The 27081-nt window shown below is 45.7% G+C and overlaps 1 protein-coding gene across 3 annotated transcripts in view; it reads right to left on the reverse strand.

Annotated features, from left to right (window-relative positions):
• Positions 1–25162, reverse strand: part of LOC139019518 (condensin complex subunit 2-like) — a 45044-nt gene extending 19882 nt beyond the window's left edge. Inside the window, exons 1-12 of one of the 3 annotated variants that reach the window (XM_070428526.1) lie at positions 25080–25162; positions 17678–17894; positions 17427–17517; positions 16672–16764; positions 16205–16343; positions 13911–14035; positions 10372–10561; positions 9310–9401; positions 8374–8579; positions 4099–4247; positions 3396–3502; positions 2943–3065 (exon numbers count right to left, since the gene is read on the reverse strand). In XM_070428526.1, coding sequence (XP_070284627.1) covers positions 2943–3065; positions 3396–3502; positions 4099–4247; positions 8374–8579; positions 9310–9401; positions 10372–10561; positions 13911–14035; positions 16205–16343; positions 16672–16764; positions 17427–17517; positions 17678–17894; positions 25080–25098 — 1551 coding nt within the window. In that variant the 5' untranslated portion in view covers positions 25099–25162. Of the gene's footprint in view, positions 1–2942; positions 3066–3395; positions 3503–4098; positions 4248–8373; positions 8580–9309; positions 9402–10371; positions 10562–13910; positions 14036–16204; positions 16344–16671; positions 16765–17426; positions 17518–17677; positions 17895–24389; positions 24722–25079 lie in introns of those variants that run through there. The other 2 variants (XM_070428527.1, XM_070428528.1) reach the window with 2 other exon arrangements.
• Positions 25163–27081: the final 1919 nt, after the last annotated feature.

The raw sequence follows: 27081 nt of genomic DNA on the forward strand, positions 1-27081 counted from the left end.
GGCGGAAGAAACTGGACAAAGATCATACACCTATGGATGAGGACAGTAGAGGCGGGAAAGGGCAGAGGGTGGGGTGGGAACTGGGTGGAGGGGAGTTATGGGGGGGGGGGGGGAAGAGGAATAACTGTAATAATCTGAACAATAAAGATTTATTTTAAAAAAATACCAAACGGCATATTTCACAGATCTAGAATAAATACTCCAAAAATGTATATGGAACCAAAAAAGACCCCGAATAGCCACAGCAATCTTGAGAAAGAACAACAAAGCTGGAGGGATCAGAATGCCAGATATCAAGTTATACTACAAAGCCACTGTAATCAAAATAGCTTGGTAGTGGTACAAGAACAGGCATATAGATCAATGAAATAGAACAGAGACCCGAGGAATTGACCCAAGACATTATGCTCAATCAATATTTGAACAAGGAGGCAAGAACATACAGTGGAGTCAAGACAGTCTCTTCAATAAGTGGTGTTGGGCCCTAACCGGTTTGGCTCAGTGGATAGAGCATCGGCCTGCAGACTGAAAGGTCCCAGGTTCGATTCTGGTCAAGGGCATGTACCTTGGTTGCGGGCACATCCCCAATAGGAGGTGTGCAGGAGGCAGCTCATCGATGTTTCTAACTCTCTATCCCTCTCCTTTCCTCTCTTTAAGAAATCAATAAAATATATATATTTTTAAAAGTGGTGTTGGGAAAATTGAACAGATACATGCAAAAAAATGACACTAGACCACCAACTTACAGCATACACAAGAATAAACTCAAAATGGATAAAAGACTTGTGTAAGTTGTGAAACCATAACTATCTTAGAAGAAGAAACCAGAGACAGCAAAATCTCAGACATCTCTGGTAGCAATGTTTACCTACCCCCTAGGGCACAGGAAACTAAAGGGAAAATAAACAAATGGGACTACAACAAAATAAAAAGCTTCTGCACAGCAAAAGAAACCATCAACAAAATGAAAAGGGAGCCCACTGTATGGGAGAACATATTTGACAAGATACACCTAATAAAGGGTTAATTTCCAAACTATATAAGGAACTCATACAACTTAACAAGCAATCCAATTTAAAAATGGGCAAAGAACTTAGACACTTCTGCAAAGCAGATATACGGATGGCCAAGAGACGTGAAAAAATGCTCAGTCACTCATCATTAGAGAAATGCAAATTAAAACGACAATGAGGTATCACCTCACACCTGTCAGAATGGCTACTATCAACAAATCAATTAAGTGACAAGCGCTGGTAAGGATGTGGAGAAAAGGGAACCCTAGTACACTGCTAGTAGGGTGCATCTATTATGGAAAACAGTACGGTGTTTCCTCAAAAAATTAAATATGGAACTGTCATTTGACCCAGTGATCCCACTTCTAGCAATATAACCTAAGTCAGTGGTAGGCAAACTGCAGCTCGGCAAACCGCAGCTCACGAGCCACATGCGGCTCTTTGGCCCCTTGAGTGTGGCTCTTCCACAAAATACTGACTTCTGCGCATGGGCCACGAAGTTTCAATCGCACTGCACGTGTGCACCTGCACGTGGTATTTTGTGGAAGAGCAACACTCGAGGGGCCAAAGAGCCGCATGTGGCTCGGGAACTGCAGTTTGCTGACCACGGTCCTAAGAGAACCAAAAAAACAATCAGAAAGAATGTATGCACTCCTATGTTAATAGCAGTGCAATTTACAATAGCTAGGATCTGGAAACAGCCCTAGTATCCATCAGTAGATGAGAGAATAAAAAAGTTTTGGTACATTTATACCATGGAATACTAAGTAACAGTTAAAAAAAGGAAGAATCTCTTACCCTTTGAGACAGCATGGAGAGACCTGGAAAGTATTATGCTAAGCGAAGTAAGCCAGTCAGAGAAAGACAAGTATCACATGATCTCATTCATATGTGGAATCTAACGAACAAAATAAACTGATGAACAAAATTGATCCAGAGACATAATTGGAAGACTGGGGGGTGTGTGGGTGGGTGGGAAGAGATCAACCAAAGAACTTATATACATAACCCATGGATACAGACAATAGGTTAGTGAAGGCCTGGAGTGGGAGATGGGGCGGACTAGAAGGAGTCAATGGAGGAAAAAAGGGGATGTATGTAATATTTTCAACAATAAAGATTTAGGAAAAAAAAAAGAAAAAACAGACCCTGTCAAGGAACAGGCAAAAAAGGAAGAGAAACTGACTACTACACATCTGATACCAAAGACTAAACAAAACAACCAGGAATGCAAATGAGCAGAGGGCTCTGATCAAATGGAACTTGGCATGAACCAATCTGGTCACCCTGGAGACAGGGACATGCACTTGCTCCTAGCATTGCCAGAAGAACCACAGGCAAAGGAAGTGAACAGTAACCAGGGTACAGCACCAGATAGTCTCGAATGTTCATCCTGACAGTCACAGAAGGAACTCAGGACACTTGTGCAGTTCTAGCAAACTCCTGAACGACTGCACAGTCAGATGCTTGGCACCTCCATTACCCAATGGGTCACAGTCAGCTCCCGTCTACACCTTGCTTGTGGGGAGGCACATGGGCTGGGGAAAGCATCAAGCTAGTGAATCCACAACATCAATGAGAACATGAGAGAATCCAAAAACAACTCACATCGTGTACAAACCTCAACAAAAGATTTTGTTTATCCCCCCTAGCATTTCAACATGCAGGCCTGTGTATAGTCTTCCAACCAGGAGAGCCATTTCCTAAACATTAGTGTCCATCATCTCCCTATGAGCTTTTCCCTTCAGCTCTGCCTCACCCACCCTGGGTCTTCAGATAACTTCTCTTGGCTAACACACATTCCTGCTCATGCTCTCGCGCCTTTTCCTTGAAGGCACAGCCTAACAGTCAACAATACCAGCCACTGGACGCCTCTGATGCTATAAACAGGCTCAACAGCAGCCTTGAGGAAACAAGAACCAGCCTTACCCTGGTGCCCGGTTTGAGGTGCAGCTGAGCTAGGTGATCAGCCTCATAATGGAAGTCTGTAGGAAGGGTGGTGGCTCTCCAGTTCTGGTTCTCCAAAGTAGACTTGGTCAGAATAGTAGCAGCCTATTAATTAAAGAAAAAAAGTGCTTTCTAGGCATCTTTAATAAAAATGGTTAACACCTATTCTTTTTTAGGAGGAGCTTGGGCATAGGCAGCACTAGTCTGCCAAGAGTCCCCAACAACTTTGCTAGACATTATTCATATTCTAAACTTTATCCTCTCTGCCACTGAATTTGGGACTGTTTATCAATTCCTCTAAGAACTGAGGGACAATGAAGCCATCTGTTTAAGAGTTAAATTTATAATTAATTTTTAAAAATCACATCTAAAAGGGAAAGAGGAATGCAAAGAGTAATTTAAGAAAGCACAAATAGTAATAAATCCAGCACAAACCTTTGCTTTTCCAAAATACACATCAAAGTCAATGTCATCGTCAAAGTCTATTTCAAAGTCTTTCTTTGTGCTCTTCTTTCTGTTCTCTGATTTCAAGGCAGCATCTTCTGCAGAAATGAACACAGAGAGCAACACTGCTCACTTCTGGGGCCTACAGTATGTCCACATCTCACAGGACACACTGGCAGTCTTACCAACTGCACCATAAAGCACTGGGAATGGCAAATCATATGTCTGATTTTCATCCTTAATTTATAATTTTTGGTTTTGCTACCAAACACAAAAATGTATGCGAATTAATATCTCCTTTTCAAAGAGGGAATGAAAAACACACAATGCTGGCATAACCCCCTTCAGAATCCTGCCAAGGGCTGCATGGTGAGTACCTCACATGGGCCCCAGGGTCTGGTCATTCCCACCTGCAGCCATTGTTTGAAGCCACGTGGATACTAGAGGGCAGTACCAGGTCAGGAGCCCAGCTCTCCTGACTTTTCCCACTGAGGCCTCAGTCTTAACTGATCCCTCATCCCAGGCCAGGCCAATTGACTGTCCAAGTGAGAGACTGGCTTGTCTATGTGCGTCTGCAGCTGACTAAAAGGCTCAATAGAACAGCAACTGGCATTTCCCTTCCTCGGCTGACCTGCTCACTGCTGGTCACCTACACTATCTCTTTTCCTAAGAGGTACTACCTGGAAGTACATACGTTTGTGTCGGGGTTTGAAACGCCAATGCTCCGGTCCAGCCCACATCGACATGGTGCGGGGACTGAAATAGGAATATTCTCCCGGTCTCATGGATAGAAGGGGGCACATGGTCCTAATGTCTCCATCCCCAAGGGGAATCATTTCTTCCCTGTAACACACATCAAATAATGTTTTTACATATACAATCATGTCCATGTTGACATAGACAACCGTGTACTTACATGTAAAGCAGCATGTGATGCAGTTGAAAGCTCTACCTACCCACTTTCCCACAAATGAGCAACATTTCTAAGTCCAATATAATTACTGCACATCAACAACCCTTAGTTTTTACTTCATCAAAGTATTTTGCTTCTCTTAATTTTATAACAACATGATCAAATCTACACAAGTACTTTGGACATTCCAAAGTGCTTCACAAGCTGGTAGTCGCTCATCCTCTCCTCATCATCCTTCCATAAAGGAGGGCTCCAATAACCATTGTCGTTCCTACTAAAAGTGAAGATGTTATTGTAATTTATGTCCTGCAAATGCTGGGGGGGTCCCCTTTATAATCTAAGTCTCAGACCATCTAGCTTCATTCTTTGCTGTGTGTGAAGTGTCTAACTGGCCAGTCCAGCATGGCAGCTTGGGTTTGATTGTTCACCCTTTCTGTGAATTACTAGCCTGTGTGAGGTAGCTTTCTCCGAAGGGTCTCTGACATCAGCAAGTGTGTGAGTAGTGCTTTACTGCCCGCTACAAGGAAGGTTAACAAGGAAACTTCGGAAGGCTTTTTACCTGTCGTGAGCGATAGGTATAAACCCTTTATATCAAGCATTATGAAATAAGCTAAAAATGTTTTAAAAGGGGACTTTGCCTTTATCTACAGAATCTTTTTTTAAAACCCAGGAAACTGTATTTATATATATATATATATATATATGTATTTTTTAAAAATATATTTTATTGATTTTTTTACAGAGGGAGGGAGAGAGATAGTTAGAAACATCGATGAGAGAGAAATACCTATCAGCCGCTTCCTGCACACACCCCCACCGGGGATGTGCCCGCAACCAAGGTACGTGCCCTTGACTGGAATCGAACCAGGGACCCTTCAGTCCGCAGGCTGACGCTCTATCCACTGAGCCAAACTGGTTAGGGCTGTATTTATATATTTATTGTGTAATTAAATATTAATTTTAAAGAATAAAATGTACTAAAAAATGCACACTTCTAGCCTGCGAAATGCCTGGCCTATGTTATTAAGTAACTGTATGCACTGTGAACTCCAGACGGAGAAAGATGGCTCCAGCAGCATCCCCACGCAATTCTCATGACTATTCTTCTGATAAAGCTTAGGCAGTCATGCTGGGAATCATTAGGAACTGAAAGGCAAAGCTATAAAGTATGAGCCTGGCCCAGCCGGCGTGGCTGTCATTGAGCATCGACCTATGAACCAGGAGGTCACAGTTCAATTCCCGGTCAGGGCACATGCCTGGATTACGGGCTCGATCCCCAGTGGGGGCATGCAGAAGGCAGCTGATCAATGATTCTGTCATCATTGATGTTTCTCTCTCTCTCTCTCTCTCTCTCTCTCTCTCTATATATATATATATATATATATATATATCTTTCCCCCTCTCCCTTCCTCTATGAAGTTAATAAAAATATATTTTTTTAAAAAGTGAGTCTGTGGGCCAGGGCTGAACTGAGGACCTGGAGGCTTGAACTCTAGTCATTTAACAATTCTTACAGTGCTGTGTGGAGGCAGCCAACTGATCCCCACTCAACAGCTAACCTAACCACAGTCATTTTCAAAGCTTGCCCCTCCATCGAACATCTCTAACCCCCTAGAGCCGTGGTCGGCAAACTGCGGCTCGCGAGCCACATGTGGCTCTTTGGCCCCTTGAATGTGGCTCTTCCTAAGCCTTAGGGGTACCCTAATTAAGTTAATAACAGTGTACCTATCTATATAGTTTAAGTTCAAAAAATTTGGCTCTTGAAATTTCAATCGTTACAATGTTGATATTTGGCTCTGTTAACTAATGAGTTTGCCGACCACTGTCCTAGAGGAATTCTATTTCTTCTATACCGTCCCCCCCAACCTTCAGCTTAGCACCAGTTAAGTCACTAATATCTTTGGGTTAAAGGTCTCCTCCCATCTGGCTCTTAGCACACACCTCACTCTTGCAGGCATTGGGCAGGCTGTGGTTTGGGCCTGGACCTCGGACAGCGAGCACCTCACAAAGTTATGCCTGCACCACAGAGAGACCAGGAAGAGGGAACACACAGACCTGCTCCTAAACACCAAGCACTTTCTCAGCCGTGTCCTTGTTAACATACACACACCACCTTCTACCCTGTGCAGAGCTGACAGCGATGCCACCTAGGTACAGGTAACGTGGGCAGGCTATACACATGGGGATTTAATCCAGCATCGTCCCTACCCCACCCTGAAGACCTTTCAGTATGGTGCAGAGTTCTTAGACCTGGTGCACAGGATGGTCACCCAGGGAGGTCTGGGAAAATGGCAACACATGGCTGGCCTCACAGACTTCCAGCTAAGTGCTCTGAGTGGAGGCTGTCATTCATAGCTTCCTAAAAAAATAAAGAGGTGATGCCTATTACCCCACACCTCACAGCTTCCATGGCAGGGTCAGGTCCAATTCAGTTCATTTACTGAGCTCCCAAAAGAGGCCAGCACCATGTGAGGGTATGGGACTCCAAGATGGACAAAACCCTAACTAGAACCTAAGCTCCCACCCCACCCCTACTGCATTCACTAGGATGGAGTCTAAGAGTTTGCTCTCTCTGGAGCTAGAGAGAAATGGAGATACTTGTTCAAACCAAGTATCTATGCTCCTAACAAAATAACCAAATGAAAGTGACTCTGCTATCATCAGTTCCTCAGATGCCACCTCAGTGTTCAGGAAGAGTGACAGCTCTTCTCCGACATTTGAAAATCTCCCACTAAGCTGCCTGCCATTTCTTACTTCTTAGAAGACAAGATGGGAGCAGGGATCAAATCACAGGTCAACAGCACAAATCAGGCAAGGAGGGTGTTAAAGGGCCAGATGCTGTGTCTCAAGGTACCAAATGCTCAGCCCCTTGATGTCCACTCCAACTTGAAGACATTAATCAGTAGAATCATTTCCCACATGGGCAGACAAAATGAGCTCAAGAAAGCAGTCTCTTACCCTGGAAATATTAAAGCAATGCTCTTGAAGGGATTCTTGCCTCCGTGGGAAATTATACTGGATGACTTCTAAGGCTTTACACATACTCAACCACCTCGGTTGTCCCCAATCCAGGGTTGCAAAGCTGCTCTTAGAGGCACAGGAGATATCAGAGGGCCTGCTCTACACATAGACCCATTCAAGACCTTTAGGTGCCCTCAGCACTATAGGATTTTATGAAATCCTGCTTCCAAATTATATTCAAAGTTTAAATAATACTAATCTGTTAAGTACATATAATAAAGGCCAAGAAAGTTCTGATTTTCTTAGATGGTTACTAAATAAATGACTACAGACCAATTTTACTACTTTTTCCCGCCCCGTATGCTCAATGATATCTGCCTATTGAGTTTTCTCTGCTCTGCTTGTCCCTGGTAACCCAACACTGCCCAGCCCCACTTTGTCTGATCCTTCAGGCAGGGACCACATTTTCTCTGTAAGCAACACATCAGCCTGCTTCCGTCTATAAACAATAGGGAGCAATTTAGCCAAAAGCTGGACCAGCTGCAGTGTGCAGAAAGGGGGCACCCTCCATGCTACCAAATGCAAGTGCTACCAATAGCCACCACTGAAGTAGCTACTATATTCCAGCTACTTTCCCCTAGCACTTTACCTATTTTAGTTCTATCCTTACAAACTCCTGCGATGTCAGGTTTGTTGTTTTTTTAAATCCTCACCTGAGGATATGTTTACTGATTTTAGAGAGAGTAAAGGACAGAGAGAGAAACAGCGATCAGTTGCCTGCTCTGACTAGGGATCAAACCCGCAACCCAGGTATGTGCCGTGACTGGGAATGGAACCTGTAACCTTTTGGTGTATGGGATAATACACAACCAACTGACCCACCTGGCCAAGACTGCAATGTCAGTTTTATAACCAATAAGTAGCTGAGCTGACATTCAAAGGCAGGTATGATTCCATTGTGAGTTGGTTGGCTCCACCTGTGTGGACAACATGGCCCAGCAGCCCAGCTATCTACAGAGATGGAACTAGACTGCCCCAGCAGGAAATCTGGGGAAACTCCCATGGGAACATTCTCCACGGCCCTGAGAGCCTTACTGGCAGCTTTGACTATGGCAGGGGTCCCTCCAGCTCCTGAACTCTGCATGATCCCCAGAGGCGGTATGGTCCGGTTCGTCGTTGGCATCAAAGTCATCCTCCAGAGGCCCATCAGGGACGTCCTCGCCATCACTGTCCTCTATCTCAGCGTTGATGTCAAATACCTGATCATTCTTCTTGAACTTGTCTACCAGGGCTGATACAGACTGGAGGAACAGAGAGAGAGTTCTCATTCTGGTGACCACGGTCACTGCTGGAGGAATGGCCTCGCGGGATATGCCTCCCCCCTCCCCAGAGCCAATGTTCTCATAACAGAAAAGCGTGGAGGAAGTTTATATTGTGCAGTACAGAATGGAGCTGTACTGTCTTTGGTAAAATGTGAAACAGGACTCCACATCATTAGCTACATGTTTAGAGAAAAGAGTTGCCCATGGAGACCATTTGTTTTGGAAGTTGTAGTAAGTAGGCTAAAGGGGCCAGGCTAAAAATACACAGAGGAAAGCTTTACACGTGACAATTTCTCAGGAAACTCTGTGCCAAGGGACTCAATCTCAAAGAGCAGGAAATTCCTCGAGCTTGACAGCAGCCCAAGACACCAATGGCCACGGCATAACCATGTTCAAGAGTAAATCTGATAGAAATGTGCACCCAGGAGTGGCAGGGCTGCCTCATGCAAAGGGAGCACAAACCTGGTCCCAGAATTCACCCACCTGTCCACTGGTCTGGCTGGATGTCACAACCCCACTCCTAGCTCCCCCTGATGTTCCCAGGTTTTAGTCCCTACGAAAGTGCCAAAGGAAATGTTTTCTCTACTTGTGGCTAAATAAAAACGATGCCACAGTTTCCTATTGGGCAGAACTAATCTCAGACTGTCTCATTGAAACCACAAGGTGCTGGAGAAATGCCCAAGGCCCTGAAAAGTCTAAAGGTCCACACCTCATTATGTGTCTCGCTGTCCCATTTTGTGAACTGGAAGCCGGCCAGGGAAGGGCAGATCTGGCGGTCCTCCGTACACTGCTCCAGGAGTGCTGGCGAGGACAGGGAGAGCACAGAAGGTTAGAGGTGAGCAGAGCCCGCTCCCCACTCCCTGAAGGATCAGAGCAGCAGGATATCGAGGGAGGCACAGTCACCTCGGGTCCCCGAGCAGAGAGAATGGCTGCTCTCTGGGAGGGGCAGATACACAGGCACCCCCACTGAATGCAGGCTGCTCACAAGCATTCCAATGATTAGTAAAACCCTTGAGCAGAAACCTGAAGCACATACAGGTGACTATGAAACAGATCCCATGCCTTTCACTATAGTTGGGAAATGAAAACCCCTCTCCTAGAGCGTGCACAGTGCACAACCCCCGATCATGTCAATTCAGTCCCAAACTAGATCACCTGCCTCCCAGGATTAGAGCACCGGCTGAGCACATAAACTTGGAAAACAGACTGTTAGTACAAAATTGTTCTACTTAACAAATCTGAGAGAAGACTAAAAGAAGAGAAAGTACTGTGGGGGCCTGGAGGGAGAGGACGGGATGGGGGTTAAAATCCTTGCCAAGCCAGCATAAGAGGCTGACAACAGGGCAGGTCTGTTCTCCGACCACCACAGAGCCATCTGTGAGCAGTTCCCAATGCCCCCTTCTTCGCAGGTTCCTCCCGCCCCCAATTGGTAACAAATAAGAACTCTGGCTCGACAAGTCTCTCAAAGCCCGTTTCCTAAGCCCAAACTCTGACACTCCAGGTTAGCTGTTGGCTCCAATATGTGACTTGAGAACTGACTGCTATGGGGCACCTGAGGCACTGGCACACACAGGCCGAGAACAGGAGAGCACTAGCTACTACTGTTTCAGACTCCATGCTTCAGAAAGTAGGAACAGTTCCACCCAACAGGGTGCCCAATTTGGCACCCCAGAAGAATCTTCTGGAGAGCACCATCGCTTTCTACCCCCCAGGGTTATAAGAATCATCTCTAATGACTGACAGCTTGGTGAAAGGCATTGTGTGGACTTACCTTTTAAATCTGTCATTTCTACCCAATCTAAATCTGGCATCTCAGGGGGCCCTGCACTGGAGAGGGTCTGGACATCCGAAGGGAAAAGCAGCTCACTTCTGTAGTCGTGGCAGTGGAGGGTGGAGAGGAACACCCCTGCTGTGCTACACTCATCAAACGAGGCTGCAGTCTTCTGAAACAGGGGATCAATCTGAGCACAAACACAGGGAAGCCAAGGTTATGGAAAGGAGCCAAAGAAAATATCAAATCCATTCACTGGGCCTGCTCATCACGGCTGCACACACTGGACTGACATGTCTCTGCACATAATCAAAAGTGGATGGGGCCCTAGACGGTTTGGTTCAGTGGATGAAGTGTTGGCCTGAGGACTGAAGGGTCCCGGGTTCAATTCTGGTCAGGGGCACACACCTCAGGTGCAGGCTCCAGGGCATGTGCAGGAGGCAACCAATCGATATTTCTCTCACATCAATGTTTCTCTCCGTCTTTCCCTCTCTCTTCCACTCTCTCTAAAAATCAATGGAAAAATACCCTCAGGTGAGGATTTTAAAAAAATTTGTTGAAAAAAGATATATAATAAAATAATTTAACAACAAAAAGTGGATGGGGCTTTCTAACTGATCAGGCAAAGGCCCATCCCAACCGATACCAGTTCAAAAGAAAGGCTGTATATAGTCAGATAAATAAATAGATGCCAGTCAAGTACAAAGCACATGATCACAAGCTTTAACACGTCAACAAATACATTTGTTAAAACCTGAACAGAAACCTGTTGGTCTCTTTCCCTAAGTCACCATTTTTAATGCTTTTTTAAAATATATTTTTATTGATTTCAGAGAGGAACGGAGAGATAGAGAGAGATAGAAACATCAATAATGAGAGAGAATCATTGATCGGCTGTCTCCTGCACGGCCCACTGGGGATGGAGCCTGCAACCTGGGCATGTGCCATGACCAAGAATCGTTACCTCCTCGTTCATAGATCAGCGCTCAACCACTAAGCTACAATGATGGCCAGGCTCCATTCCCTTAATTCTAAGTGCCTCTCTATGACAACCACCTCCCACCTGTATAGCCTACAGGTGATGTCTCCAACAAGTCTGATCCCACCAGGCCCCCCTACAACTACTGATCAAATTACTTTATGCTCACTACCTACCTTCCCAGGTAAAATTCCATAAGCAATGACTGTGACCAATCCCCTGCACATGCTCTTAACTCCAGCCTCTTTCTGTCACATTCACTCAGCTAAACACAATCCTTTGCTAAGTACAATTTTCTGCTATTTCATGCTTGCACCCACACAGCTAATCATGATGAAGAAACAAAGCATTCTGACTGACCTCACTTCAAATCCATCAAATGGACCCCAAGTACTGTCTGGCAAGCAAACTCTATTTCCCTAGTCCATTTTCTTACCACCACCCCCAGATGACTCTTTCCTTCCTACCTTTTTCTCTCCTCAAATCTCTTAACACTTTCTTCCTCCACACTCTCTGTCAGTTGATGATCTGGCTTCCTATTCCAATTGGGGTTGGGGGAGGAGACGGACACTCAACCAGAAGAGAATGTCCCATCTCCCATCACTGTGGGGCTCCTCGGCCCAGGCCCATCAATGCTGTCCACCCCCTTCCCTTCTCACACATTCAAGGATGCCCTGCTAGCATTTCTCTGTTCTTTTCTGCATTGTCAGTAATTCCTTCTCCACTAGATTGTTGCCATCAACAAACAAACATGCTGTTAATTCTCCCATTAAAAAAAAAATACAAAACTTCCAGATCTTACTTTCCCCTCCATTTGCCTATCCATTACTCTTTAAAACAACAGCCTATATCTGTTTCTTCCTATTTGTTTCCCCCCATTTATTATGAAAAATTTCAGCCTACAAGAATGCTGAAAAAGTAATATGAACTTCCACTTAACTTTTACCTAGATTCCCCAATGGGTAACATTTTGCATATTGCCTTTCTCTTCCCGCCTCCCCGCCCACAACAGAACTTTTTTGAAAGTAGAGATCATGACACTCTACTTCTCTGCCAGTTATTAAGCTACTACTGCCTCTCAACTCCAAAACCACCTTCTATTCTCTCTGATGCTGGGTCTGTGGCCACATTCTGGCTTTGCCAGCAGCTTGCTGTTGGGATCCACCAATAGGGGGCACTAGAGAGAGAGAGAGAGAGAGAGAGAGAGAGAGAGAGAGAGAGAGAGAGATTGCAGGGCTACCGGGAGAAGGGACTTCCTTCATTATGCAGGCCTCCTATTTCTGTCACCCAGCTGTGCTTCTTCATTCCAGATGTGAGAGGTCCTACCTGTAACAGTAGCTGCATTCAATCTACTTTTTCTCACCCACAGAACCAGCCTCACTGTGTGCCTCAGAGATACCAGCACCAACCAGCATGCCCTTTGGATCCTTGGCCCACGAGCCCTTCTTCCAAATTCAGGGCCACCAGCACAGCCAAGAAGCATCCCTTTCTTGGAGGCTTGAGCTTCAGTTCCACAGGGCCCCCTCCAAGCTCACCAGAAGCTTCAGGTTGCCAGATTTAACGTGGCTCATCATTCCCACCTCCCTGAAACTCCCATGCTCCCTCATTAGGATACCACACTCTCCTGGCTTTCCTCCTACCTACTGGATGTTTTCCCTTCAGATTACTGAACTCTTAAAATTGGGGCATCCCAGGGCTCAGTCCTTCTTTCACATGCACACATCCCCTTGGTGATCAAGTCCAGACTCGTGACCTTAATTACCATTTATGAATGTCATGGAGATAACAAAGAAGTAATCTAGTCCACTGTTGGTGGGAAAGTAAGTTGGTACAAACTTTTTTTGAGGGCAGTGGAAATTCCCTCTCAGAATTTTCTTATACATATACTCCCAGAAGAGTGCAAAGATGATACGTACAAAAATGTTCATAGAAGTATTGTTTTTTAATAGCAAAATTTTAAAAAAACTCTGGCAACACTTGTTTGCTTCAAATTAACTGTGATAATTATAAATGAAGCTCCAACACCATTCCTGTAAGCAGAAGATTCCTTAAGTTTGCCAAATTGTATTGGCTACTTAGAGCAAGAACTCTGGAGAAGACCACTTAACTTCCCATCCAAGCTTACAGACTAGCTGTGCCATCTTGGGCAAGTTACTTAACAGCCCTGCACCTCAATCACCTCTTCATAAAATGTAGCAAGGATGTTAGAAGGATTAAATGAGTTAATGCTAGTCACAAGCTCAAGGCAGCACAATGTGCCTAGCAAGTACAGAATGAATGTTCACTAATGCCAGCATTGCTGCATGTACTAAGAAAGAAAAGAAATGTTTTAATCAGATTTCTCAGTAATTTGCCATCTTTTTCTACTCAGTCATTCTGAAACACTGAGGGAAAGCAGGGACTTGCCCATCAGTCTTACTGAAAGGCTAAAGGAGGACACTGAAAAGACCAGTTGAATATTTTACCCCCTTGAGACCTAAACAAGCACAAACCAGCAAGGCAGGCTCAGCACCCACGCCTCAAATGAGTCAGAGACCACACCGTGCACACGGCTCCTCACCTCACACTTCCGATCCGCCTCGGAGACATTGAGGTTGTTTATATTCTGCTCGATGGTTTTGTGCGAGTGCTTCTTCTTGGGCTTTGGAGCCTTTTTAGTAGTTCCTGTTTCAGTCACACTTCCATCTAAAGAAGGAATAAGACGTGTACTGCAAGGACTGCTTTGGAGGGTGCAACTGAACTTCAAGTTCCTCAAAACTCTAAAGAGTGACTGTGACAAACACATGCCATTCTCTCACAGCAACAGGTACATCTGATCTGCAGCTGAAGGAGAAACCAAACTACTCAATTAAGTTTCTAAGACAAGCCAATTTCCAATTCTCACAGACATATCGGAAAATGTCCGTGTCTTCACAAGATGAGATAACTGTGAAGATGGCGGCATAGGTAAACACCGGCTATGCCGCCCGCCGTAAACGACCACTTCAAAAATACAACTAAAAGACCGAACGGACATCAACCAGAACCACAGGAAGGCTGGCTGAGGAGAGACTCTTCAACTAGAAGGAAAAACAACAGCAATACGAGGCTCAGAGGAGGCGCAGTGTGGAAAATTTAAAGGTACGGTGGTGCGGCGGTGTGCGCGCAAAGCGGGCTGGTGGCTGAGGGTGCGGTTGTCGTTTTCAATCAGGAGTGAGTCTCAGACTCTGGGCTACAGATCCGGGCGAGTCTCTAGGGACCCAGACTCAAACGGGAGAAGCGGGACTGTCTGGCTACGGTCCCTCCGAGGTTTGCAGCAGTGCGGGGACAGAGAGGCGGAGCCCCTGGGGACGGAATGAGAGCAGCCATAGCTGCTCCCTCCCCCCGCCCTGTTGATCCCGCCCCGCCCAAGCCCTGCGCAGAGCCATTTGCCGGATCGCCTCAGGCAAAGGCTGGATTAGCGCCTCCCCAGAGGACTGAAGTTTTCCACACAGCTGATTCCTACAGCCAGTCGGCCTGGTGGTCAAATCCCTCTAGTGTTAACTACAACAATTAAGGCTTGGCTAGAACAAGACTGCGCACAAGACCACAAGGGGGTGCACCAAGAAAGCATAAAAGATGCGGAGACAAAAAAACATGACAGAAATGGAGGATATGGAGCTAAAAATCGCAATTTTGAGGGCTTGCTATAAACTTGAGCAGAGCCTCACGAAAACTAATGAGACCCTCAATGCTATGATAAAGAAATTAGAAAGTAAGCATACACGGACTGAAATAAAGAATATTATACCCAATAGCAGACCAGAGGAGCACAAGAATCAAACCAAAGATTTAACAAAAAACACCCAACTGGAAAAGCAAAATGAAAAAAGAATCCGAAAGTGTGAAGATAGTGTAAGGAGCCTCTGGGACAGCTTCAAGCGCACTAATATCAGAATTATAGGGGTGCCAGAAGATGAGAGACAGCAAGATATTGAAAACCTATTTCAAGAAATAATGGCAGAAAACTTCCCCCACCTGGTGAAAGAAATGGACTTACAGGTCCAAGAAGCGCAGAGAACCCCAAACAAAAGGAATCCAAAGAGGACCACACCAAGACACATCATCATTAAAATGCCAAGAGCAAAAGACAAAGAGAGAATCTTAAAAGCAGCAAGAGAAAGAGACTCAATTACCTACAAGGGAATACCCATACGACTGTCAGCTGATTTCTCAACAGAAACTTTGCAGGCCAGAAGGGAATGGCAAGAAATATTCAAAGTGCTGAATACCAAGAACCTACAACCAAGATTACTTTATCCAGCAAAGCTATCATTCAGAATTGAAGGTCAGATAAAGAGCTTCACAGACAAGGAAAAGCTAAAGGAGTTCATCACCACTAAACCAGTATTACAGGAAATACTGAAAGGTATCCTTTAAGAAGAGGAAGAAGAAAAAGGTAAAGATACAAATTGTGAACAACAAACATGCATCTATCAACAAGTGAATCTAAGAATCAAGTGAATAAATAATCTGATGTACAGAATGAACTGGTGATTATAATGAATCAGGGACATAGAAAGGGAATGGACTGACTATTCTTTGGGGGGAAAGGGGAATGGGAGATGCGGGAAGAGACTGGACAAAAATTGTGCACCTATGGACGAGGACAGTGGGTGGGGAGTGAGGGCGGAGGGTGGGGCGGGAACTGGAAGGAGGGGAGTTATGGGGGGGGGGGAGAGGAACAAATGTAATCTGAACAATAAAAATTTAATTTAAAAAAAAAAGATGAGATAACTGATTTCTTGTGACTTCATTCCAGTATATTACTCACATAACAATCTGCCACACCCTATAAGAAGCCCTTACCTTAAATCCAGACCCCCACACACGTACCTGCATCATGGCTCTCTGCCTCTTCCGGAGATGGTGCATCTTTGCCCAGCCCCCCAAGGACTCTGTACACGTCAGCGTGGACAGCATCCACACGCACAGCATAGATCTTGGTGCTGGCATCCAGAGTGCCTGCAGCCACCTAATCAGACAAGCAGAGTTGTACTCGTGGGGATACATAAAAAGGGTGTGCTGAACAGGCAAAACACAGCAAGCTTCATAAAATATTTACTTGTCCTTATGAAAAAAAGTGACAAAGATTTCTAAGACTGACAGGGATTAGACAACATAACAGAAAGATAGCTTTCCTACATTTCGTCAGTTTAGGAAAAGAAGGTAAAGTAGTTAATAATATGTCTTAAACAAGGGAAAATCTCATGTGTTTGTAGAATTTAATGATTGTACTATACTAAGTATCAGAAATACTCATCATTAATTCAGATGCAAGAGAAGGTAGATATCTTTCTTACTTTAAAGTTGGTCAGTTCGGTGTCTTTCTGTTTAAGAATTTCTGACATAAAATCAATCAAGTGCAAGCCAAAAGCATTCTTGGTAGTGATTTTCTAGAAAGAGAAAATTGCAGAAAAATTTGTTATTTATAGCAGAGGTTCACATAAATGATGCTACCCTAAGAGGTGGCTAAGTTTTTAAACAGGGATATCCCACATCTCACCACAGATATCAATTGACACAAACACTTGGGACACAGCTAATACATATGTGTCCCTCCTCATTCTCAAGTCCTAGAGAGTCACAGCACATGACTCCCGAGTGCTCATTGTGTGCAGGACCTGTTCTAAATACTGCACACAAAGGGACCCCATGAGCAGGCACTATTCTCATTCTCATTTTACAGAGAACCCTGCAGCAAAATGGTTGAGTGACTTGCCAAGGCCACACAGCTTATAAGTGGCAGAGACAGGATTCCAATTCAAGTGAGCTCTAAAACTCACAATTAGCTCCACAACTCTACTATCTGCTCCAGAGCTCACACTGTTATCCCCTAAGCCATGCTGATATACTACAGGTGACAGGCAACCTGTCAGAAGGTGCACCAAAGGTATATAAGAAACAGTAAAACGATATGAAAGCACCAACACTAAGAAGAGTCGCTGGAGAATAGAAATAGTTATTATGGATCATGCATCCTCTATAGAATCAAGGCTAGATTTCCCCGGTGCTCAAGCTGCAGAAGTTTCGCTGATAAACCCCAGCAGATACTCACGTTTTCAGTGGATAGTTTGATACAGGTGGAATAATGCTCTGTAATCTGTGTGTTTGTAAACTTTGGAATTGTAGCTGAAAAGTCAATATTCCTAAATGAAAAACAAAAATAAAAAACTCTGGTGAGGATCATGATGCTGTAACTTTTCAAAATCAAGACCCAGAATGCAGGAGGTAGTGTGGAGATGCCAGGCCCACGCACCCATGTCAGGGTGGTGGGCCACCCCAGGAGGCAGCCCAGAACACACTCACCGACTGGAGGGAGAGGCCAGCAGACGGGGAGAATCTATGCTGAACTGTAGCTCAAAGGCCCGGGAGCGCCTCCGCTGCAGACGCTCCTTTTCATCGTCATTCTGAGGGAAGTCTTCAAGAACTGGAGTGCCAGGAGTGTTGAGGGGGGCCTTCTTAGGTGGGGGCATTGAGAACCCACGTTTTGACGGTGAGGCATTGAGGGAGTGTCCACGGGTCTCTGAAGAACAGTGATTCATTGTGATTCACAGTGATGGAACAAAACACTTGCTCAAGAACCTTCAACAGAATGTTTCCTAGGTCTAAAGGGGGCTTGGGGCCCATCACAAGGTGGAAGTTCACTGCACACTGCCCGTGAAGATCGCTGCCAACTCTAAGAGTCTATGGCTAGAACCTCTATAGTTTAGATTTCTTGGGGGATGAGGAGTTTCTAATGCTTCCTTCCCTATGGGACAAATATCCACTATGTGAACCTACAGCACTAATAGGGATATAAAGGTAGGTTAAGAGAAAGTTGCTGCCTCTGATAAGCTCACAAACTAACAGAACAACAGACACATATAAGCATACTCCTAAGCGAGAGAAACAGATGCCGAGATAAGGGTGAGATATGGGCTATGAAGTCAGATATCAGCCAGTTTCTAATCCCAATAGGACACAGAGAATAAAAAACACAAATGTGTAAAATAAATATAACATGCCAAAGAATTACCATAGATTGCTCACTAACTGCAAAGGGAAAGATGGTTCTAACAACAAAAGATCTAGCAGTCACCATATTAACTAAACAATCAATGTAGCCTCTCTAAAAATGAGACAGCGTGACTGTCTCATCTCCTGATGGAACAAAATATGAAACTCACAAACCCATAAAATATTTTTGCCAAAGATGGGGAACCTAAATCTAACTAAGATTTTAGATTTAACTTCCATTTTATAAGAAATATAGGAGCAGAGGAGCAAGTTACTAATAAATGATATCACAAGGAAACATTCAGACAAATCCAGAATGTGGGACAGTTTACAAGACAACCAACTTAGTCTCTTAAAGAAGTAAGTCAGTGTTGCCGAAACCGGTTTGGCTCAGTGGATAGAGCATCGGCCTGCGGACTGAAAGGTCCCAGGTTTGATTCCGGTCAAGGGCATGTACCTGGGTTGCGGGCACATCCCCAGTGGGAGATGTGCAGGAGGCAGCTGATCGATGTTTCTCTCTCATCGATGTTTCTAACTCTCTATCTCTCTCCCTTCCTCTCTGTAAAAAATCAATAAAATATATTAAAAAAAAAAAAAAGAAGTCAGTGTCAAAAAAAAAAAATGCAGATGGGGGGGATTCTTCTCAATCAAAAGAAACCAAAGAGGCATACAAACAAACAAAAGTCTTAACTTTCAGCCAATCCTTGGTCAAACAACAAAATCAGCTAGAAACATTTTGGGGACAAAAAGGGAAATTTGGAATACACTCTGAATTATGAGATAACATTGATTTTTAAAACTAATTTTTCTTTTCTTACTTGTGATAATGATTATTATGGTATGTAGAAGAGTATCTTTACTTTTAGGAGATGCATGAGAAACAATTTAGGGGTGATATAACATGATGTCTAGAACTTTCATCTGAATCAATCAAAAATATGTGTATGTAAGCGGGAGCTAAAATAAGTTTGGCCAATTAGCAATTGTTGGATCTAGGTCAGTGATGGCGAACCTTTTGAGTTCAGTGTGTCAGCATTTTGAAAAAAAACCCTAACTTAACTCTGGTGCCGTGGCACATATAGAAATTTTTTGATATTTGCAACCATAGTAAAACAAAGATTTATATTTTTGATATGTATTTGGTATATTTAAATGCCATTTAACAAAGAAAAATCAATCAAAAAAATGAGTTCGCGTGTCACCTCTGACACGCGTGTCATAGGTTCGCTATCACTGATCTAGGTAGTGAGTATAAGCTGTTTATTGTCTTGGCCTTTCAATGTCCCTGTGTTTTAAACATTTTCATTCAAGAAGTCAGAAAATAGATGGCATGCTGCGTGACGAAAATTGTGTGGAGAAAAGTAAAGCCTGGAAGAAGGACGTCGGAATGGAGGTAGAAGCCTGTTAGGAGAGGCTTCACTAAGGAAGCCTCAGAATCAAGACCACAGAGATATTTGGGGGAAGCTACACCGAGGCAGAGGGAACTGCAAGCACAGAGGCTGGAACATGCCTGGCATGTCTGAGGGGCCATGTGGTTGAAGTGGAGAGAGAGAGGATGGGGTCAGACCCTCCAGGGCCTGGTAGAGCAGAGACACCAAGTCAGGATAAGGGAAGGACAGCTGGCAGGGGTGTAGAGCCTTATTCACAGGCCACTGTAAAGATTGTGGCTTTCAGGTGGAGTGAGAAAGGAAGTGATTGGACAATGGTGAGAAGAGAAATAAAGTGATCTAACTTCTGCTTTAAGAAGATCACAATGGCTGTTGTGATGAAAACTGACTGAAAAGGGAGAATTGACAAGCAGAAATATAGATCAGGGGGCAACCACCAATAACTGGGTATGATGCAATCCTCATCTCCCAGTGTAATCACAACTGTCCCTATAGAGGGAAACAGGAGGGCCCGAATCAGAGGAGCTGTGAGGACAGAAGCAAGACTGTGGAAGGGAGGAACCCCAAGCCAAGGAATGTAGGCAGCCTCCAAAAGTTGAAAAGGCACAGAAACAGATTTTCCCCTAAAGCCTCCAGAATCAATGCAACCCTGCTGACACCTTGATTTTAGACTTGAGTCCAGAACTGCAAGAGAATACATTTGTGTCATTATATACCACCTCTTTATTCCCTTTCTCACCATGTCTCTGTTCACCCCACGAGAGAAATGATGGTGGCTCAGACCAGAGAGGTGGCATGGAAGTGGTAAGAAGTAGTCAGACACTGGATATAGTCTCAAGACAGAGCCAACATGATCTCCTGATGGATTAAATGTGGGCATGAGAGAAAACAGAATAATCAAGGATAACTCTACAGTTACCTGAACAACTGATGCAACAGAGTTGCCACAACTGAAAAAAAGAAAGGTTGTAGGAGAAGCATATTTGTGGGGAAAGAGACAAGATCAGGGCTCTGGACATGCTGATCTTAGATGCGTACTAGTCATCCACTGGGATAGAGAGCAGATATTTAAGTCTAGAGTTTAGGGAGACGTTCTGAGCTAGATACATAGATTTGGATATCATAAGCATATATAGGGTATTAAAAGCCATAAGACTAGATGAGGACTTCAATTAAATGAGTACAAATAGAGAAGAGCAGAAGGCTGAGTCCTAGAATATTTCAAAAGTTTAAAGAGGCCGAAGCCGGTTTAGCTGAGTGGATGGAGCGTCGGCCTGCGGACTGAAGGGTCCCGGGTTCGATTCCGGTCGGGGGCATGTGCCTGGGTTGCGGGCATATCCCCAGTGGGGGATGTGCAGGAGGCGGCTGATCGATGTTTCTCTCTCATCAGATGGGGAATATGCAACTAATGAGGCAGGGAGAAAACCAGGGAAATGTGGTGTTTTACAAGTCAGGTAAAAAACATTTCAGGAGGGAAGAAGGAGTGATGACTATGTCAAATGCATCTGACAGGTCAAATTAGATAAGGACTCAAAACTGATCACTGCATTTAGCAACTTACAAGTTATTGATGATCTTGACAAGAGTAGTTTTCCTAGAGTGGCAGGGGAAAGAGAAAAAGTCAAAAGAGCAGAGATTCGAGAGTAGATGGAAGAAACTGGAAACAGCAAATGGGACAAGGTTTTCAAGGACTTATGCTGTAAAAGGAAGGAGAGAAATGGGAGGGAGGAAGTTTAAAGGCAAGTGAGGTCAAGAAAGTAATTTTAATTTAAGATGGGGGGAAAAATTCCAGGTTGGTAGAAAGAATAAAACAAAAAGATTGTATTAGTTTCCTACTGCTGCTATAACAAATTACCACAGACTTGGTGGTTTAAAATGACACAAATGTATTCTCTTGCAGTTCTAGACTCAAGTATAAAATTCAGATGTCAGCAGGGTTGCATTCATTTTGGAGGCTTTAGGAAGAATCTGTTTCTGCGCCTTTTCAGCTTCTGGAGACCACCTACATTCATTCCTTAGCTTGGGGGTCCCTTCCCTCCCATCACTCCAACCTCTTGTTTCTGTCTTCAGTATCCTTCTTGCACTAGTAAGAATCATTGTGATTACATTGGGCCCATTCAGATAGTCCAGGATAATCTTCCCATCTCAGGATCTACAAAGTCCTTTTACATGTAAGGTAACACATTCACAGGTTCCAGATTGGGGGGGGGGGGGGGGGGGGCACGGCATTATTCACAGGGATCATGCAGAAGGAGGAGTAAAAGTTGCTGACCAAAGTACCCAAGCAGTTAAAGAGGTTCCTCTGCTGAGAGCACACAGAACCCATCCACAGCAACAGGAGGGTGGAGAGCACAGGCACAACTGCGGACAGGGGAGCAGATTCCATGGTGGACTTTGGATGTTCTCTCTCTTTTTTTTAATCCTCACCCAAGGATATTTTTCTATTGATTTTTAGAGAGAATGGAAGGGGGAGGAGGGGCAGAGAGAGAAACATCAATGTGAGAGACACACATAGATTGGTTGCCTCCCACAGGGGCCCCAACCCCTCTGGGGATTGAGCCTGCAACGGAGGTATGTGCCCCTGACTGGAATCAAACCTGAGACCCTCTGGTCCGCAGGCTGAGCCTTTAACCACTGAGCAAAACAGTCTTGGGCTGGATCATCTCTTCTGATTGCTTGTCTTTTCTTATAAAAATAGGAAGCAAGCTAAAACCAAAAACTCCACAATTAAGTATAAGGATTGGGGAAGAGATTTCACAAGAAAAAGGAAGGAATGAAATAATCACAGTGGTTGGCAAACTGAGGCTTTCGAGCCACATGCGGCTCTTTGGCCCCCTGAGTGTGGCTCTTCCTAAGCCTTAGGAGTACCCTAATTAAATTAATAACAATGTACCTACCTATATAGTTTAAGTTCAAAAAATTTGGCTCTCAAAAGAAATTTCAATCGTCGTACTGTTGATATTTGGCTCTGTTGACTAATGAGTTTGCTTACCACTGATCTAGGAGAGGATTGGGTGAATCAGAAAATAAAGCATGACTGCTGAATAGCCTTGGGGTCCCCTTGGCCATCCGGTGCACTGGGCAGAGTAGCAAAGTTGGAATTAACCAGGGTTGTGACTTAGTCAAGCAAGTGTAAGAAAGCAAGAAGAGGGCAAGGGGTTGCAGGTGTATGAAAGGGAGTGATTACAGACTGACAGTGGAATGTAAGCTAAGTAAGGCGGGAACAAGGTCATGAGGGAAGTGAGGGACAGTGAAGTGAATATTGGGTCTGCTGGGCCATCAGAAGATTGTTGGAGTCGGGGAACAAGAGGGAGTGAGTTGGAAAGATAGGAGTGGTATTGAGAAATGGGGTCTTAAAATTGAGATTGTAGAGTAGTGCAGCTATTGATAAAGACGAGGTCTAGGTGTGAGTGCTGAGACCTATTATGATTGGGAGAAGCAAGATCACTGGAAGGGAGAGATGAGGAAACAGAGATCTTGGAAGAATGTTTCCAAATGTAAGAAACAGAAGGCTTGCTTTCAAACCCCCGGCTCCATCACTTACCAGCTGGAAAAATTCTAAACAAGTGCATGCCCTAAGCATTTGCTTCTTCATCCTCTAGATGAGAATAAGAATGTGTATCTCAGATGGTTCAGAATTCATGATATTAAAAAAATCCATATGTACATTATAACACATATTTTATAGGAACACATTAAAAATAATGATACATAATAAACACTGAATGGTTTGCCCATGTAAGGGGAAGGAAAATGGAGTGATTAGAAATTTAAAAAGGAAACATACAAGAACTTCACGTTCCCTGATAGCTTCCCACAAGCTGAAGAGTGATTAACATAACTCTCAGCTGAGATCAAAACAAAAGAAAAAGAAAGTAAAAACAGGAAGGAAGGAGGTAAGAGACATTTCTAGAGACTGAATCAAGGGGGCTTGTGACTATTTAGATGTGGGCACTGCAAGGTAAGGAAGGAGCTGGACCTTGGGAGAAGAGAACAGAAATAGGAAGCACTGAAGAAGGAATTTGTCTAAGAGGGAGACTCAGGATGGGGATTAGAGGCACACTTCAGTTCTTGAACATTCTGATTCTCGCACCGCTTTTGACATCATGCATCAGGGTTACTGAGCTCAAAGAACACTTTCTGCATCCCCTTCCTCGCCTCCTATACTCGTGTTCAGCTCCCTCTAGTCTGGCCCCCACCCCCACCACCTTATGAAAACTATTACTGATCACCTACAACTGTCAGGTCACCAAGTCCAGCACTTTTCAGGCCTCATCACTCTTGAGATTCAGCAGCATTTGAAGCAGCTGGCAACCCCGTTTCTTGAAACACTTTGGGCCTCTGTAACTTTCTTCCTTCTATCCAGCTCCTAAATGTCGGCCTGTAGTTTCCTCTACAGGCTCTTCACCTGTTCCCACGGTTTTACGATCTATGATGATGATACCCGAACTTATTCCTCAGGCCATCACTTCCCTGAGTGGCCCTATCATTTCCCCTAAATGGCAACCTCCTATCCAAGTGTTTACCGACCCCTTCCCTCCACCTGGCTGTCTCTGAGGTAAGCCATTTACCAGGTCTAAACATAACCCTAAATTCCCAAATGTCTTACCAAGACCGACAGAGGCCCTGCTCACCTGAGAGACCTGCTTACTGTTTCGTCACCATGTCCGGTCCTCGGTCAAGCCAGGCTCGTTCCTGCTAGCCCCTTTTCCTTTCTTTTTTTGCACTTGCTCCTCTGCCTGAAATACGTTTCCCAGTCCCTTGCTAAGGGCTCAATCCTAATCTAAAGCGCCCCCCTCCCCCCGCTATCCTCAATCACAGCACTCGGTTTCGGTCTCACCTGTAAATTAGTTCGTTTGTTTGTCTCCCCAGCTAGAATACAGTAGCCTGGAATCTTACTGATTTTGTTCTTTACTGTGTCTCTGCGTCTGGCCCACAAGGAGCACTCAATACTTGAGGAATGAAGGTAAAATTGAATACAAGCGTGTTAAGCATGCAGCGGTAGCCAAGACGCTTCTAAGGCGCCTTCCAAGAAAAAGGCCTTTGGGAAGCGGAGACACCAGCACCGTGGAGGCACCCGGGGCAGCAGGGTTTCCGCCCGCGAAGTGAACGGACGCCCCGAGGCCGCGTCCTGATTGGCGGAGCGCTCTCGCCCGCCCTCCCTCCTCCCGCCCCGCGCGCCTGGCCCCGCGGCCGAAAGAGAGCTGAGGCACCGACAGGGCCGAGAGCACCGCAGTCCCGCTCAGGCCAGACCCCGACCCTGCCCGCGGGACCCTCGCTCGCGCCGGGGCCTCCCCGCGGCGCCTCCGCACGCCCGGCCTCACCTGGGCACGGAGGTCCCATCCCGCCCGTCGCAGCTCCTCAACTGCTTTTAAATCGCGCGCCGACACGACTGAGGGCCGTTAACGGTCGCGCTGACGTCACCGATGGGCGGGGCGGAGGCGCGCCTGCGCAGACAACCCGGTCCGCCGAGGGGGGGGGGGGGGGGCGGGGCGAGCCGCATTCGGGAGGCGCTGGTGGGACCAGCCCAGGGAGGTGGTGTCCAGGGTCGGTCCCGGGGGCTGACTGAGGGGTCCGTGGACTCCCCCGGAACAGTGTGAACTCCCTCTTTTCGAGCACCGGGCGCGGGGATCCCAGCGTGGAGCAGGCGGGCGAAGGCTCTGCTTTCCCGGGATTCAGAGGGGAGCGGATTCCCTGGAGCGAGGTGCCTGTCCCTGAACTGTGAGGGCAGCGCGGGCCCGGGGCGGGGCGGGGGACGCAGGTGAGAGGGAGCCGGCCCGCAGCGAGCCTTCCAGGCGGGAAGGACAGATGCACAATGTCTTACACACATTTTCTAAATGAAGGCCATCGTTTTTGTTCAAATTCTCGTGAAAAGCTTCCTGGTTCTCTCCCTCCAATCCCCTTTTTAAAAAAAGTTAATGTCGAAAGTGAGGCGGGTCCTAGCCGGTGTGCCCAGGTCGAGGCGCGTGGGAGAGGCAACCAATGGATGCGTGTGTGTGTGTGTGTGTGTGTGTGTGTGTGTCTGTCTCTCTCTCTCTCTCTCTCTCTCTCCCCCTCCCTCCCTCCCTCCCTTCCTCCCACCTTCTCTAAAAATCAATGGGAAAATATCCTGGGGTGAGGATTAACTAAAGGAACGTGAGGCGGATGCACTGTGCGGCCGCTCCCTTGGCTCTGCCTCACCCGAGGCCTAGACCAGCGGAGGAAAGGCCGGGCGGCTCCTCGGAGTGCCCCCGGGCCTCCCGCGTTCCTACCACACAGCTGGCCTCGCACAGTGTTTCTCCGCCCGGTGCATGGCCTCAGGACGGGACGGTTCCTGGTGTGGGATCCGGCCCTCTGTGTACAGCTCTTCCTCACCCTGACACGTTTGCCTGCTGGGAACGGTGATCGAGTAACTAAATGGATACCCCTCCCCTGGGAACTGACCTTTAGGCCACTTCGCAAGGTCATTCCCTCTCACCGAGACCACATTCCATGTCCCATTCCACTTGCGAAGGCCATTGTCCTTCCCCTCCGGACCTTCCCAGGGTCCAGACCCGCCCAGAGAATTCCCCGCCAGGAAAAGCCGGCCTCCAGTCCAAGCCGGCCTCCAGTCCTTTAAAACCTCTCCCTCCCCGTCCCTGGCGCCATGTTGGGGGCCAGCCCACCTGGTGTCCAGATGACCTAATAAATTCATAATTTTTACTCCTTTTGGCCTCAAACATTCCTCCTTCGGTGACCCTGACACCTGCCACATGCCATCAGTGCCCCTCAGTCAGTTTGGCAACCAAAAAAGTGCTACCCTTTGTTGAAAACTACTTTTTAAGCCTATGTGTCTGTGTGTGTGTGTGTGTGTGTGTGTATACATATATATATGTGTGTGTGTATATACATATATATGTGTGTGTGTGTATATATATATATATATATATATATAACTTATTTATTTTGCATGAGCTTGTTCTCTCAGTGCCCACCAAATCTTTCGCCTAAGGCAATGGGGGAAGCTTCTTCACTTCTTCGTCTCCACAAATGAAACCAGCCACCCAGGAGCCATCCTGGCGCCTCCCTCTCACTCCACAGACAATCATTGAGTTCTCTTTTCCCCCTTAACATCTCTTCAGTCGTGTGTCTCTCCTTGTCCCACCTGGCAGGTCTGCAGCAACCCCACACCTGCTGACCCCGCTTCCTTTGGGTCCAGGGTGGTGGTTGCTAAGTACAAATCTGACCTGTTACTTTTCCCCCAAAGTCTAAAACCGTTTGAAGGGAACCAAATTTTTGCCACCCTTAAGCTGACTTTTTGGGATATTGATTTTAAGCTGTTAATTGAGAAACAAGACTCAGAACCTT

The sequence above is a fragment of the Myotis yumanensis genome, unplaced genomic scaffold (genome assembly GCF_028538775.1).
Source record: "Myotis yumanensis isolate MYYU_CA2020_CCGP unplaced genomic scaffold, mMyoYum1.0.hap1 SCAF_11, whole genome shotgun sequence".
Lineage (NCBI taxonomy): Eukaryota > Metazoa > Chordata > Mammalia > Chiroptera > Vespertilionidae > Myotis > Myotis yumanensis.